Raw genomic sequence first — 16,889 nt, 5'->3', positions numbered from 1 at the left:
AAATGCGCAAGTAACACAAAACAAAATCTCATTACCCAAACATAAAAAGGAAGAGTTTTAACAATATTTTCAATTTTAATATTGTTAGGGGGGATACTTTTGAGATTGAACGACGTCGTTTGTAGCGCAAAAAATTCGAAACCAATCTTTTCAGCAAAATTTGCAATCTTGATGCCCTAATCCGTAAAACAAAATCATCAGAAGCACCATTTCGTAAAAACCCACACCTATAAAAACCCCCCCCTTTCTTCCTCTTCTCTCTCACTACGTTATCTGCAAGCCCTTCGTCATTACCCTTTCTCCATTAACGCACCAAATTCATTGCGTCTCATACCTTCTCCAGCCTCCAAACCCTAGCCCTTCAATCACCAACTCCCTCTCGTTCTCTTTCTCTGACGCTAATAGTCTTCATCGAACAGCTGATCCCTCGGAATCTTCGAAGTTTTGTGAAATTTTGGATAAACTTCTTTCCGTCTTGAATTTTGCAGGAAAAGAATTTGTTTTCGAAAGTTTAGAGTTGGGTTTATAGTATTTTTCGTTTTTTACTTTTCAATAAATTTGTTCTTCATATTTTCTAATCCCGACATATATACAAAAAAATCGAAACCCCAACAGTCGGAAAGTGTTTTCTTTTTGGTATTCGAGTTTTCTGAAGTAATTGATAAATTTCAGTTTAGCGCTGGAAGTTTTAAGAGTTTATAGTTTCTGCCCGCTCGGGAGCTTTGTTTTGTTCGATCGCATCTGTGTTTTTCAAGAGAAATGGTGGGAGGTGGAAGCAGGAGGGACGAGGGATCGCTCGTGATCAACAACACAAACGTGTTTGCGGCGCTTGAGACTTTGAGGAAGAAGAAGAAGTCGGATAAGGAACGAGGGTCATCCAAGAGTAGCAAGACCTCTTCCTCAAAGACTCGCGTGAAGGAGCCGGAGCCAGAGCCGCCAGTGTACTGGGCTCCTGCTCCGCTCAAAGTGACCTCGTGGGCTGATGTTGACGACGATGACGACTACTATGCCACCACTGCGCCACCCCAGTCCATCTGGGGTTCTTCAGAACCCCCTCAGCAGACTAATCAGAGCCAATCTAATGTGGAGGTTTGTGGATTTGTTTTTAACTTTATTCACTGTTATGTGATTCATATTTTATTGAAACGGTATCTCTGTTATGTATGTATGTATGTATGTATATGGTAGCAATGTTTCAAAAGGCTTAATCAAGCCTCGCCTTAAGGCAAGGCTGGCCTCAAGGCAATGCATGCCTAAAATGCCTTGAGGCCCAATCTAAAATGCCAAGTCCGAAAAAGGCTAAGACAGCATGCTGAGGCTTACACATTTATACAATAAGGTTGATGCTTACATATTTTGGGTGTGTAATTCGCAAAGTTAAATTTAGGTAGAGAACTTTAACTACATGCTTGTATAAAAGGAATGTCATAATGTGAGTTGATTTCTAAAACTCTTAAATCTCAACTTTTCCAAAATAATTGAGAGTTGTATCTTAGATCTTGAAAATAATTTCACTATGTAATGTTATGGCTTTCTCTTGTCATGATTTACATAATGAATTTATGTTAGCAATTTTTGAATGGCCAACAAGTAGTTTGCAAATTATGAATGTTTTTTTTTTTTACATCATATTTGTGATTTTTCTCAATTTTTACTTTATTTTTGAAATCTATGTAATTTATTTAAATATGTTTGTCCTTCAAAATTTTTTCAAAAGGCTTACAGTCCATTGCCTTAAGGCTTTTGCTTCACCTCTTAGGGGTTACAATGCCTTGTCTTTTGCCTTCGACTTTTAAAACATTGCATGGCTGCATCATTGTCATCTTAAAATGTGCTTAAGGACACTGGATATTGGATAACAGTAATATATATATTTTTGAAATATTCTTCATTTGATATAATTTAAATTATAGATTCAAGGTCAATAGGTGCATCAGTGAGATATTTCCTTAAATGCATCAGGGTCTGCGCAGGCAAAGTTCATATATATTTGCATGATCAAATTATGTCCAGTGTAGCTCTAGTTAGTCAACCAAGTACCAACACTCCTTCTTAGCTTCTTTGTAGCTTTATGTTTTTCCAAGCTCATAGCTGGATTAGATACCCATGAATGCCTGCCAATAGTGCAAAATATCAAGTTGAGAGGGATATTATTAACCAAACACATTCCTTATATATAATGTAAATTTCAATTACAGCATTGATGTTTAACCACTATTTGCATTTGTTTTCACACTGATAATTTTAAATTCCCATGCCCGTGTTTTTAGTGATAATTATGAGCTACTCCAATGACTAACAAGAAACAATAGCAACTAAATTAAAGATTAATTTTCATGTGGCATGCGCCGCATGCCATGTCCAAGGATGTTTGGCTGTAGGAGCGACATGGGGTTGACAAAATCTGATTATAATGAAATTGAAATATTGAGTTGTAAAAAATAGGTCGGCAATTTTGCTTCTTATTTTTTTTGAAAGTTCTACATTGTAGTGGTTATTTCATGAATGTGAGTATCCTTGCTTTAACCTGAATGGAATACTTCTATGTGAACATTGTTCATTTATGAGATAAAAAATGTTTTTTTTTTTAGTTCGATCTATTACCAATAGATTCCTTTGTTTTGTAGTGTTATTCTAGTCATTCAAAAATTTTGAATAAATAATATTAATCATAGAAATTCTAATATTCAACAAATTTGAATTAGCATGAAAAAACATTAGAAATCACAAAGTATCTTGGCTCTTTCTCATAAAGCTGATCCAAAAGTAGATATATTCAAAATTTTTTTTGTATTATCCCGTCTATTTCTTTCAATTCTATGTGAATGCTGTTTGTGTCTTTTAAGATAAAAGGTTTTTTTTGTTTTAGTTTTATCTACCAGTAGATTCTTTTGTTCTGTTGTGTTATATTAATCATAGAAATTCTAATATTCAACAATTTTGAATTAGCATGTAGGATACGTAACCCGTGATAATTTTTACAAAAACATTAGAAATCACAAAGTATCTTGGCTCTTTCTCATAAAGCTGATCCAAAAGTAGATATATTCAAAACTTTTTTTTGTATTATCCCATCTATTTCCTTCAATTCTATGTGAATGCTGTTTGTGTATAAGACAAAAGTTTTTTTTTTTTTTTTTCAGTTTTATCTATTACCAGTAGATTCCTTTGTTCTGTAGTGTTATTCTAGTCAATCAAATTTGTTGAATAAATAGTATTAATCGTAGAAACTCTAATATTCAACAAATTCGAATTAGCATGTATGGTATGTAACTCATGATCATGTTTACAAAAACGTAAGAAATCACAAAGTATCTTGGCTCTTTCTAATAATCCGATCCAAGAGAAGATTGATTCAAACATTATTTTGTATTATCTTATCTATTTGCTTCAAATCTATGTGAACATTGTTTGTGTAAGATAAAATTGCTTATACATGATATCCTGAGGTATCATGGTGGTCTGCAGTCTGGTTTAAAACAAACATTCAAAGACACAGCTTCATCTGTTGGTTGGCCAGACTCCTACCTTTGACAGAATGTTTAGATGGGGGAATTCTTCAAGTAGACTCTGTATTCTATGCAATAATGGAAATGAAAGTAGGAACCTTTTGTTTTTCACATGGACATATTCAAATGAGTTCTATTATGGAGTATTCAGATCTTTCCAATTTAATAAAAAATATTCCAGCTGGGAAGGGGAATTACAATGGCTCAAGAATTTGGAGAAAGGAAGGATGATAAAGCTAAGCTAATCTGGTATGCTATTATTTATTACCTATGGAGATCTAGAAATGTTAGAGAATGATGTAAATTCTACAAAGGCCACTGTCCATAAAGTTTGTTTTGAAGTCAATGTTATTGGGTTTGTATATAGTTCAGTGTTCTATGTTTGTATTTGAAATTTAATCTCTATGCTGTCCTGTTAAGCTAATATATTCAATCTTACATTCTCTTTAAAAAAAAAAAAAAAACAAGATCAGATAGGATACAGGCTTTGTACATGGCCAATACAAAAAGCTTGAGATTTTTTGAAGCTGGAGTTGACAGTTATGGAAGAATTATTTTTTAAAAGATCATTGTGTGTCTCATAATCTGAGAATATATACAATTTTTTTTTAGTGTGACGGCAACAGAGGACCAGGGAGAGGTAAGTTTGATCGTTTTGCATTTTTGCTCTGCTAGATCTAGTGGATAAGCTGTTCAGTTCATACTTGCATCAGCTTAACAAAAAATTGAGGATAATCATTAAGAGCCTTGTGTGCAAGAGTAACTAGAAAATGCAATTTGTTGATAGGCTTGGGGTAAAAGCTTCATGTGTGGGCAAGTGGGTGATGCAGTGATGCCTAGGGAATGTAGATATTTTAGTCTTGAATTTTTCAGATGTTAACTTGTAAATTGTTTTGAAGGGTAGCTTAGGCACAACGGTAAGGTTGCCGCCATGTGACCTAGAGGTCATGGGTTTGAGGCGTGAAAACAGCCTCTTGCAAAAATATAAGGTAAGGCTGCGTACTATAGACCTATTGTGGTCTGCCCCTTCTCCACATACGTGGGAGCTTTGTGTACCGGGCTGCCCTTTTTTAACTTGTAAATTGTTTTTTATTTCTATTTATATAAATTATTGAAAATTAAGTGATGTTTTGAGGTTTAGTATGCCTGGCACATGTGGCATTTGAAAATTCCTGTTGTACAGAATTATTGTGAGTGCAGTTAATTTGAGCTGAAATGAGAACCTGTATTCTCCGTTCTATTATTTTTTTATTTTAAAATGTTACTCAAGATATTTCATAATTTTTGGAAGTAAAAAAGATTGTGTCCTCTATTCGTTGATGATATTTGTGTGCTAAATCTTGTGAGTGCTTGATGTCTTTGCATAAAATTGTGTTGATGACTTGTGTCTACCGTTTATTTGATGATAGGCAGTCTAAATAGCCATTTATGACAAAGGCAATGGATTTTTTGATTGGGATGGACAAAGCATACTCAGCTGTACTAAACATGCAATATGATTCTTAAGTTCATGAAAAATAATTGAGTAGCCCGCAAGTGGGATATTTGGTGACTGTGGAAGCGGGTTAATTTAGGCCTTGGAGCTCATTATTATTTTTGGGAGAAAAAGCAGGTCTCAGTATTTTTAGGATTACAAGCATATAGCCAATAAAAGGTTACTAGTAGTCTGAATAAAAAGTTTGGAACTTAAGATGGTTCTGTAAATTAAAGACCTCTATATAACATATTATATTTTGAGATTTGATGCATTGTTTAAGAATAGTGAGATTGTTCTTATTGATGATGTGGACAATATGGCAAAGCTTGTTTTGCATTTGGATTAAGTGTGTCTTACCACATATTTAGGGCTTTCTTTTGGGTATTCCTTCAAATCTTGGGTAATTTGGTAGGTAGTGCTGGAGGGATTTCAAAGGAGTTTTGTAGACTGTAAGCAGTGTCTATCCAAAGCAGGATTGGCTTTTATTGAAAGCAATGTTCCCATTTGCAGATATTTATTTTCTACTAATTCTAGCTTCAGTAGAAAATGCATTGGATAATTTGAGGATGGATTTTCTTTGGGTGACTTAGGGGAGGAAAGGAGGTTCCATTTGCAGGGTAGAAGGTGGCTAGGCATATTGGGCATAAGAAGGTTCAAGGAATTTAAGAAGGCTTCCATGGGAAAGTATCATGTGGTGATTTGCTAATGAAGAAGAAGCCTTGTGGGGAAGGGTGGTTGAGGGTAAAGCATGGAACCCACTGATAATACCAATCTGGGAGGGAGGATAGTTTTTATTCCTCAAAATGGCAATATTGCCATCTTATATTAAAACAACAAAAAGCAAAAATGCTTTACATATTCTAATGATTTTGATTCATAATCAAACACAAACAACCATTTCCATTCTTTGGAATAGGAATGACTAGTTTGGGATTCCCAAATCCACTTATTCCTATTCTGGGTTCCAACAAAGCCATAATATGTTATGATGACAGGATATGGAGCTAAAGGAGAAGTTTCCTAATATGTTTCAATTGCTGAAGTCCCCATAGCCTCAGTTGTGGCATATATGGAGATTGATGAGACATGTTGGAACTTTGTGTTTAGAAGAAACTAGTAGGATTTGGAGATGGGCAGATGGCTGTAGTGGAAGAGTAATGCTGGTGAAGGAGGGAGGAAGAGAGAGATTATGAAAAATACAGAGCGTAGAGGTGTCTAAAATTGTCTAATGGTGTTCCTCCATGAAAGGGCTGTTGATATGTCTCAGTGGGCTGTAGAACTTGATGTGTATGACTAGTGGTCGTGTATTTCGCTGGAAAGGTCTATGAAGTGCTGGATTCCTTTTTCCAGGAGGTACAATTTTCACCCATTTCAGCGGTGTCAAAATTGTACAATTCTTGATTCGAAATGCAAGATTTGATTTGGTTTGCTTGCCTATCTATTAAATTAGTGGGCGAATCGAAGTAAGCTAGAATTGGCTATTAATTAATCTTACAGTTCTTGTTTCAAATTTTATGATTCATGATGTAGTAAGCAGTCAGATCAGACTAGATCCAAATCAACTAATTAGTTTCAATAAACCCACCAATTTAAAAATCCAAATTCATTATCTTTAACACAGAAGACTGTAAAATCTTTTTTGTAGGTCTTTCAAATGAAAATAAAGGAAAATTTTCCACTTCCCTGCCTCCCTCCCTCCCTCATTCTCTCTCTCTCTCTCTCCCTCACCCTCTCTTAACTTAGGCTTCTTGCACTTTTTATAATGGGGTAGACTATCTCATAAAGTCTCCATTTGATTGATTCTCCTTAAGCATCATCTATTTGGAAATTAGAAGTGTTTAGGGATGGGGCTTTTTCAAGTTTTGACATATCGAAGGTGAGCTACTTTTATTTCAAATTTCTGAAAAATGGTATACTTTTTATCCATACATGGATAGAAATATGTGTGTGTGTGTGTGTACAATTTTTATCAATTTATTTTGCCTTTTAATGAAATTTGTTTGTTTTAGATATACATGCAACATAGTCTTATACCAAAATCTTCAAATTTGTGCCAAATCTTATGATTCAATTCATTTCTTGATTCTGGAATCACAAAATTATGACTTTGATTCATGTTTTGATTTGACAAATATGTCCATAGAGATGTGTACCTTGATGACAATGTTATATGTGCAAAAAGGGGATGGAGAAGTGTGGCCACTTGTTCTTGTTTTACCCTGCTGTGAGAGACACGTGGATCATGCTTTTGTTGCTGATGTTTTATTGGGTCTAACCATACTCAGAGGTCGTTTGGTGTTAAAAATTATGGAAACAAAAACAAAGGCGAATACTAAAAACTCGAAATAGAAACTAAAAATTGAAAACTAGTAACGTGTTTGGTTAATATTTTTAGGACAAACAAATTAAAAACTTGATTAAACAAATGCTCCGTTTTGTCCTTGAATCAAATAATAATTACAAAATATGATTGAAATAATAAAACTAGATAGTAATATAAATTAAAAATATTATAATAAAAATAAAAATTATTATAATTATTTTACTTAATTATTATATTTCAAAATTCACTTTACAAGAACAATCTTATTGTACATGACAACTGAAATATAGTAAAAATATTTTGTAAATAATTTTATTATTTATTTATTTTTTGAAAATTTATGGGTAATTTTTGTTTTAATTATATTTTAAATTCATATGATCAGTTTATTTTAGTTTTATGTAAAAAGTATGCATGAAATGAATGATATAATCCAAAGTTAATTCTGAATACTAAAAAGTATAAAATATTCTAGCAGCAGTTGCCAAAAAAACTAAAAATCATAAAATCTGGTTTTGAGTTTTTCTGAAAACTGATGGAAACCGTCTACTGAAACAAAAAACCGACAATGTAAACAAACATGTTTTCAAATCTGTTTCTTAACTGTAAAAAAAAAAAAAAATCGAAAACAGAAACGATACCAAGCAGGCTCTTAGTTCTCCAGTTTCTTGTTGACGTGAGATGGGGGTTTAGGGCTTGGTCCAGCTTTATGTGTTGTGATGTGATGCCTTCAGCATGGGAGGAATAGTGGGAGTGCTTCCTATGTCATGGAGTTTATTGTTAGCAATGTCAAGTGGATGATCTAGGATTTTATTTCTTGAGTTTCTAGTTATATGCGTATTGTTATGGATTCTTTTGCAGATTTAGTGGAAATATGTGGATATAGCTGTATTTTCTCGATATATTCTCTTTGGTGACTTGGTTGTGATATTGTTTCTGTATCTTTTTTGTAACACCTCCTAAAGGGGAAAATGTGACCACTTGGTGATGGAAGAACTGTTTTAATTGCGAGGTTTAGTCTTTGAACTATAGTTTATACACTTAGTAGATGAGCGAGGTAAATGTGGCAGTAGACATGTAATGGAACAGTGGAGATCATAAATGATATGAAATTCAAATTGGAAAATGTGTGTAGCTAATCTTCTTTATATATACAGTTTTTGCACATTGGATGTGCCCTTTTATTTAAAAAAAGATTTTTGTTAGTTGTCATGAAAATATCATCAAATGAGAAAGAATGTTGTGGTGAAGGACCTGAAGGTGTGGTCCTAACAGTATTATGTTTGTAGATAAAATAGTGTAGATTAATGAGCAGATGAGTTAAATGCGATACTATACTTTTCACTATGTGTTGGATTGAAGATCATATTCAGAGTGCGATAGAATACAATATAAGAGTAGATAATGGAATACACACTTATGGTCACACTACTTAAAAGACAAAACATTAATGGGCTTTCTCTATGAAAGTCGCATGTTTATTTGGCAGTGTATATGACACAAGAAACTGGTTGTTGGTATGTAAAGAATAGAAGAGAAATAAATTTGTGCATCTGCAATGAATATTTCTTCTTTTTGCATTGGTTAAAAGAGACCAAACTATTGTTTGGATGAGAATGAAGTCAGTTATATGCTTGGGTCTTTATTACAGAAATCAATGATTTTAATGCAGTGGTCATAGCCCTGAGTTGAGTGCTTCGGTGCTTGGTGCTTATAAGTCCTGAGGTCAAATCTTAATACCAGAAACCCATTGCACTTAGGAGGGTCATTGCCTTATATGAGGCTTGGCAATGCCAGATCTGTAAATTCAGTTTTAAGCACTATGTGCCATGAGCTGAGTGCTTGGGTGCTTAATGCTTATAAGTCCTGAGGTCAAATCTCAATATCAGAAACTTGCTGCACTTTAGGAGGTCATTGCCTTGTACGAGCCTTGGTGTAATAGTCTTTAGGCCAAACTCCGGTGAGGTATTGTCCACTTTGGCCCACTGGCCTCACGGGTTTGTCCTATAAAAGAAGCCTCACTTAGTTGGAACCCAAATCCCCTTTATGAGCCCAAGATCTCCCTTGTACACATCTGATGTGGGACCATGACAGGCTCTTCAGTCCAATCTTTGACATCCTCATCAGCGTGATTTCTCTAGTACACATCTGATGTGAGACTGTGACAGGTTCTCCCATCTGATTTCTAACGTTTTTGTCAGCATGATCTTCCTAGTACACATTCAATGTGAGACCGCAACAGGCTGTCCTCATCAAAGTGGCTTACACTTCTAAGATTCACTCACATGATAGTAGCCGTCAGGGTGGATCCACTCACATGATAGTACCCCTAGGGCGTATCCCCAGGTTGACTCCGATACCAAATGTAATGGTTTTGAGCCCAACTTGGGTGAGGTATTGTCCGCTTTGGCCCATTAGCCTCACGGATTTGTCCTATAAAAGGCGCATTGTTTAGTTGGAACCCAAACTCTCCTTATAAGTTGAAGATCTCCTTAGTACACATCTAATGTGGGACCATGACACTTGGCAACACCATATCTGTAAATTCAATTTTAAGTGCTATGTGCTCTGAGCTGAGTGCTTGGGTGCTTAATGCTTATAAGTCCTGAGGTCAAATCTCAATACCAAAAAACCATTGCACTAGGGTCATTGCCTTGTATGAGGCTTGGCAATGCTAGATCTGTAAATTCAATTTTGAGCACTATGTATGGCTGGTTCTTTCAACTCTTGTTCCCACTTAGAGTCAGTTCTTGTGTAACTCTATTGTTACCATATCAAGAAACTCCTTTACATAATGTAGTGTGTAAGCATCTGCTTACAACCAGCATTATACTTGTGCCTTGTAACCAGCATTATGCTTGTGCCTTACAACCAACATTATATGCTTATGCCTTACATCCTTATTACAAATTGAAATTGTTTATGACAACAACCAAAAAACCAACCCTTAAGTCCTACTAGATGGAGTAGGCTACATGAATCCTTTTAGTGCAGATTGATTGTACTAACGGTAAATTAATATGTTTGGAAGTTATTTTTCGTAAAGGGTTGGTCTTTAATTTTCCTAATTATCTGGGGAGATGTATGATGCTTAGTATGCATTGTAATAATTATAGTAAAACTGAGAACTCAGACGGAAACTTCTGTTGGGTTCTCAATGTGTGCGCATAATTTTCAAAGGGCTGTGTTTGCTTTACCCTCACCTTGTGACCCAAAAGCAACCCAAGATAATGGGTGCATGTTAATTGCTCAATTCAAAGCTACAAAGAACAACTAACTAAGGATTAACCAAACAATGAAGTGAAAAAAGAAGAAGATGAACTTTCTTTTCTCTGGATTGTTCCTGAATTTTGATGGGAGATATCTCATTTTCCTCTGTGTAAATTCTTAAGATCTCTTCTTTTGCTATCAGAGAGAGAGAGACTTGTTTATTAATTGATAACTAATCCACAATTGATCAAACAAAGTAGTAAATAAAATGAGCGAGAGAGCAAGTGGAAAATGAAAACTTGTTTATGGTGGTTTGGCTTCCTCAAGCATATGTCTAATCTCTCAAGTCTCCAATCTTTGAGGTTCTACTGTCTTTCAATAACTACTAGAGTCCTTCAATGAACGAGTTTTGGCAAAAGGGTCTCTCTCTCAAAAATGGAGTCAAGCCATCTGTCCACTTCTGCACTCCTTAAGTTGTTTTAAGTTCGTCCCTCAGAAAATTTTCTAATCAAGTTATTAGAAAAGGTGATTCTCTATTTGGGACCTGAGGATGCAGAACAATCAGTCATGTGGTTGCATGTGACTGTTTTCTTGCATATTTAGCCTATTTTAGGTCTAATGGCCTTTGGAAAGCTGATGTGTAGCTATGTGGCATCCTGAGTTTAAAGTTGGGATGAGGTGAGCAAGTATGCAGATATTTTGCTACTGTATTATGGAACTCGGTTTTTTTTTTTTTTTTTGTATGACTGGATTTAATTGCCACACAGTTTTAATTAGCCGGAAAATGTCCATGCATGCTAAAACTTTGTCGCATGTGCCAGAGGAAAATTCCCTAACTAGAAAATTTCCCTTGTTTTAACGGAATTTTTTTTTCCGAGGGACCGACTTAACCCAAAGTACAGGGATGAACTTATGGGCTTAACCCATGAAAAACGAAGTTCCCAGTGTAAGTGCACTAGAAAAGAGTTATGGGAATGGAGAGATAACACTATGAAAATCTCAAGCTCAGGTGCTTAAGCTTACTCCATAAATTATAAGAGGGATATGCAGAATTTAATGGAAAATATTTCTTGCTATTGTTCAAAGTACAGCTGCCTGACTTTGTAATTTGAACTAGTTGACCACCTACCAGCTGTTAATGCATGAGGAAAATTTTCTAGCAAATTAGTCAATCTCCTAAGTAGGGGCGATAGGCTTTGTAGAACCATGTAGAAACTGCTTTTGTTTCTGTGAGGATGGGAACCATTTCTGGGAAAAACTTTGACCCATACCAGGGACAGTTGACTGCCAATGGTAGTCCACTGTTGGTCCAATTTTCACTTGCAATTGGTGGTTGTTGACCAGGCTAACTTCCTATAACATGATTAAACAAATCACCAAAACTGAAGACCTAAAACCTGCATGTTAATCAGGTTGTTCTCATGTGCCAAGATGTAGAAAGCCCATTTTGCAATAGATTACGCCAGATATTAAAATTAAAATTTCTAAAACTAAAATCTTAAAACTTTCGTGTCCTTAAATTATGCTGAGTTCCCATACTTCCCATGATGGGCAAATACCTGCAAATCTTATTTAATCTAACAAAAAAAACATTGGTTTGACAAGTTTATTATTGCCAAGTACTTGCTGTGGACCTTGGGGCTAACATATATAACGTGAAGCTGAATTAGGATTGGGGTATAAGCACTACACCAGATATTCCTACCTTATTCATGAGTGACCATGTACGCTTTAATCTTAAAAGATACAAATTAGTAGGAAATAGCATTGCATGGCATGTTATTGGTTGGTTATACAAGTTATATTGAAGTCTGTTCGCATCTTTCTTCTTGTATGATCACATGATTGCCTATGGTCAGCTTTTTCATTGTATTTTCTGTCTTCAGCATCATCACCACCATTATTTTTGCTCCATATATTGTACTTAATGTTGATTTTCCATATCTTTGGGTTTGGTTTAAACTACTGTTGACCATGAACCTAATTGCTTTTATATGTCGCATAAACTGTATTTGAGCTATTCATTGCTTGGATGATTTTGCTTCTTCTTATGTTAAATTTACTCCTTTTTAAAATATTTTTATGCAATTTCTGCGCCTTCAACTCCGTTCTTTTTATGCTCAGTTTAATCTTTTTGTAATATTATCATGCCATTTCCATGCTTTGGGCTCACTCCCTTGTCGCACGAGCCATTTCCTTATATCTTTCCTTTCCTTTCCTTTCTAAGCTCTGAATTGACTATGATTGTGCCACATTTTGGCTTTGGTGCCTGCAATTAGTATGACCCATTATCGTCATCCTCATCTTCTTCTTCTTCTTCTTCTTCTTCATTCCATATGAGTTTCTTAATTCGTGGAACTTTGGAAATGAGGATGTGAATACCTTGGAGTTGTCATAGTAGTGAGGATGATTTCGTTTGTAAAGATAATTTCTTCTTCTTCTTCTTCTTCTTCTGCATTCCATATGAGTTTCTTAATTTGTGGAAATTTGGAAATGAGGATGTGAATACCTTGGAGTTGTCATTAGTAGTGAGGATGATTTCATTTGTAAAGATAATTTATTTTCTGTGAATCGAATGCATTTAAGAAGACTCGTTTTTGCTTAAAATATCACAGTAGTTCTTTATTCGCCTGGCTCTAATGGTGTAACCCAGAATTGTGAATTTTGTGATACAAAATCACAGAAATGATCGATTAGTGGATGTGTGGATTTTTCAGGGTATCAAGAAACAAAAATTCCTGTGCTATTTTGATAGCCCTGTAAAGTGGTTGTCATAACTTTTTTCCAAGTTCTTGTGGTAGTGTTGCAGGTGTCTGTAGTTGATATTAGTTGTGAAAACTAACCGCATGGCAGTACACATTTAAAAAGTAGCACCCTGAAAATATATATTATTGATCTAGAATTTTAAATTTACTCAAACGGTATCATACTCAAAGGCCAAGTCCTCTTGCTCCTTTATTACTGTTCTTCGTTGCCAAGAAAAAAAAGTAACATACATTTATTTGTTATATTTTAAAAATAAAAAAAATTTCATTTCCTCTCTCTTTCTTGTGCCCACACTGATGCTTCAAGGCTCTGTAATCACTTGTGTGCACCAAGTAATGCAACTCTTTTTCTGCAAGGCTCGCATGAGGCCACAGAAATAATCACCAACCATGCCTAGATTGCTGAACTAATTTGGGCCCCAGCCAATAACTAATTGGGCCTGGCCAATCCAATCAAATGCAAGTATTTAAAATTTTTGACTACTTCATTGGGGTCTACCCAATTTCAGATGGGGGCTGGGTTTGATTTAGTTCAGCTTAAGATGAATTTGTTATCTCACACTCTAGATTAATTTTTTGTAGTTTCATATGAGCTCAAAAGAGTCTTCAAACATTGTGGCACATGGGCGTTAATGGAGCATTTAACTGATTAGAAAATTTTGTTTGTGCATGTGCATTCTCCAAACTTTGTGGCTCCTGGGTGTCAATGGAGCATTTAACTGATATATAAGTTGTGCACGTGCATGCTTGTGAGGTAACTGCAGAATTGAATGCAACACTGTCAATGGCTGATGAAATAAAACAATGTGCTTCTTTAGAAAATCCAATATCTTTAGGATATCACTGAACTGGTGCTTTCCCTATTGTTACAGGAGAGTGAAAGTGAAGAAGATATTCTCGATGAGGGTGATGATGATGTTGAGGAAGAGCATGACCATGAACCGGAGGTTCCGGTACACCCTGAACCAGTGATACAGAAGCCACCTGAAGTTCCTTTGGCACCTAAAGAGGCAGAAAGACAGCTTTCAAAGAAGGAAAGGAAGAAAAAGGAGCTTGAAGAACTGGAGGCCCTTTTGGCTGATTTTGGAGTTTCCCAGAAAGAGAATAGTGTCCAAGTTGAGTCCCTTGGTAAGCGTGGTCTATTCCCTTCTATGAAAATTTTCTTGTGTTCTGTTTTTGGTGCTGATTATGAATCCCCTGCATTGGGATGCTATGTTGTTCTTTCCATTCTCAGAAATGATTAAAGACTTCTTGAAATAATTAAATCTGAAGTTTCAGAAACCATTGGGTTATATGTGTTCATTAAAGAGTGGTCAAAAGCTTCCTCTAGAGTCGATGCGAATATTATTTTAAGTTGGATCAAAGTCATCAAGATTTTTCATAATCCTTGTTCTTTTGTGTTTCTAGGGGCGTGCATAAACTCACAATTCCAACAATTGTGAAGTGTAGAGTTTAGTGCAACTTTTCTTTTCATATAGATTATGACCTTTCATCAGTAATAAGTGTAATTTTCTTTTTAATCTTTTTAAGTCTCTACAACATGATCTAATGATCTAAATTTGCCTAGTGAAATGTCATGATTTGGACTGCATGTTTATCCATTGTGGGCAAACAATTTTATTTCTAAGTGTGATATTAAACTTCAAATTTATGGTAGGGGAGTTTGGTTTGCTGTTTTAACTTCAATTATGATGAATCTTGTCTGAACAAAAATATGTTTTCCGATGAAGTTTTTCTTGCCGAGGCTCTTTGAAGGCATCTAATAAAAACTGAAGTGTCATGATTTGGAGTGCATGTTTATCCATTGTGGGCAAACAATTTTATTTCTAAGTGTGATATTAAACTTCAAATTTGTGTTAGGTGAGTTTGGTTCGCTGTTTTAACTTCAATTATGATGAATCTTGTCTGAACAAAAATATATTTTTCAATAAAGTTTTTATTTCTGAGTCTCTTTGAAGGCATCTAATAAAAACTTCTAGCCTTGCAAGGTAGTCTAATTTTATCACTTGCATATTCAGGTGCTGCCCAAGAGAAGAAAGATGAGGAGCCCAATGGAGATGATGGGAAGAAAGAAAATGCTGCCTCAGAGTCCAAAACTGCAAAAAAGAAGAAAAAGAAGGACAAGCCTTCCAAGGAGGTGAAGGAAACCTTGGATCAGGCAAACAACTCTGGTAATGGGCCAGATGAAGTTGCTGAAACTGAACAAGCTGAAGAAGATGCAGCTGCGGTTGATGTGAAAGAGCGGTTGAAGAAATTAGCATCTATGAAGAAGAAGAAATCTAGTAAAGAAATGGATGCTGCTGCAAAAACCGCTGCTATGGAGGCTGCAGCCAGGAGTGCGAAGCTTGCTGCAGCAAAGAAGAAAGAGAAAAATCATTACAACCAGCAACCAGTGCGGTAAAAACCCCTTTTTGCAACATATGTGTGAACATGCATCCCTCGTTCATTTTCTGGTGCAAAAATAATCAGCAGATTCTGGACAACTGATATCATGAAAAGTAACCTTAAGAAGTATGTCTGTGGTTGTTGCTTGGAGGATTTTTATTTTGGTTTTCTTGATCTTTTTTTTTGCTCTTCAATTATCATGTGAGTATCATTTATGATAGTTTTACTCGTTGAAAAATCTTTCTTGGACGGTAGAACTTTTACAGCACCATGTATTATAGTTGTCCTTTGATTGTGTTTTTTGCTATGTTATTGTTTCTTTCAAGTTATGGATGGAGTGATGGACGCTAATATCTTTGCATTTATTCAGAATTTCTTGTGCACATTTCTTTTAGAAAGTGTTTCCTCACGCTTTCTTTCGTAAGAATCTTTTCATGATTTTTGGAAATGTTTGGAGTTGGAGATTTGAAACCCTGCTAAAAGTAAATAAAATTTTGGATTCTGGACTAAATTGTGGCAAGGTGCTGCCAAAGGAGGCTGATCTGATGACTGAACATTGAGGTGAGTAGCTCACAGTAGGGATGTTCGAACTTTGTTGGCATAGGGTTTCCCTGACTGCACAGCCTTTTCTCTCTGCTCATAAGAGCAGTGGAAAAGGCCCCCATCACCTTGTTGACTTGGCGTTGATTTATCTGTAGGAATATAGGAATGCACCAGGTGCTTAGCCTTGCAAGGTTGCTAATTTGATTTCATCTAGATGGTTCATTCCTACATCAAGGAGGATCTATTTAATGTATAAATGATGTGACCGCTTCTCAGACCACTAATATTATAGTTGCTGTAAAGATTTCTAGTTCCTTTATTGCTCTTGATTCTTGGGCAAGGCTGTGTCTTCAGCCTTATTAATTTATGTTAAAAATGTAGCCAGTCTTGTGCATTTTACTGCATAGGGAAAACCTGTGTTGAATGAAATTCATCCTGTGAAGTACGTGGATTATGCTTCTCCTGCTTCTGTGCACGTTCCTACAAACTCAGTAACTGAATAGATCAGATTCAGATACTCCTGATGGGTCACCTATTGCTAGAATACGCTGCTGATTCTCTGGCATTATTTTGGAAGCCTCTTCCTCTGGATTCCTGACAAAGAAATTGTCTAATCCAAAGGTTAGGGCTGTCATCTTGTCTAATTCTCAGATTAAGTGCTACCAACAGGCAGCAAT

The 16,889-nt window shown here is 35.6% G+C and overlaps 1 protein-coding gene across 1 annotated transcript; it reads left to right on the top strand.

Moving 5' to 3' along the window:
- The first annotated feature begins 178 nt into the window (after positions 1–178).
- Positions 179–16,020, top strand: LOC131150596 (RNA polymerase II degradation factor 1-like). The gene is made up of 3 exons (XM_058101418.1): positions 179–1,089; positions 14,157–14,412; positions 15,303–16,020. Exons 1-3 carry the CDS (start codon positions 760–762, stop codon positions 15,683–15,685), a joined length of 969 nt encoding a protein of 322 aa, XP_057957401.1. The 5' UTR covers positions 179–759; the 3' UTR covers positions 15,686–16,020.
- The last annotated feature ends 869 nt before the right edge of the window (positions 16,021–16,889 follow it).

The sequence above is a fragment of the Malania oleifera genome, chromosome 3 (genome assembly GCF_029873635.1).
Source record: "Malania oleifera isolate guangnan ecotype guangnan chromosome 3, ASM2987363v1, whole genome shotgun sequence".
NCBI lineage: Eukaryota > Viridiplantae > Streptophyta > Magnoliopsida > Santalales > Ximeniaceae > Malania > Malania oleifera.
Note: the sequence above shows the minus strand (reverse complement) of the source record. Positions and strands in the feature narration are given on the sequence as shown.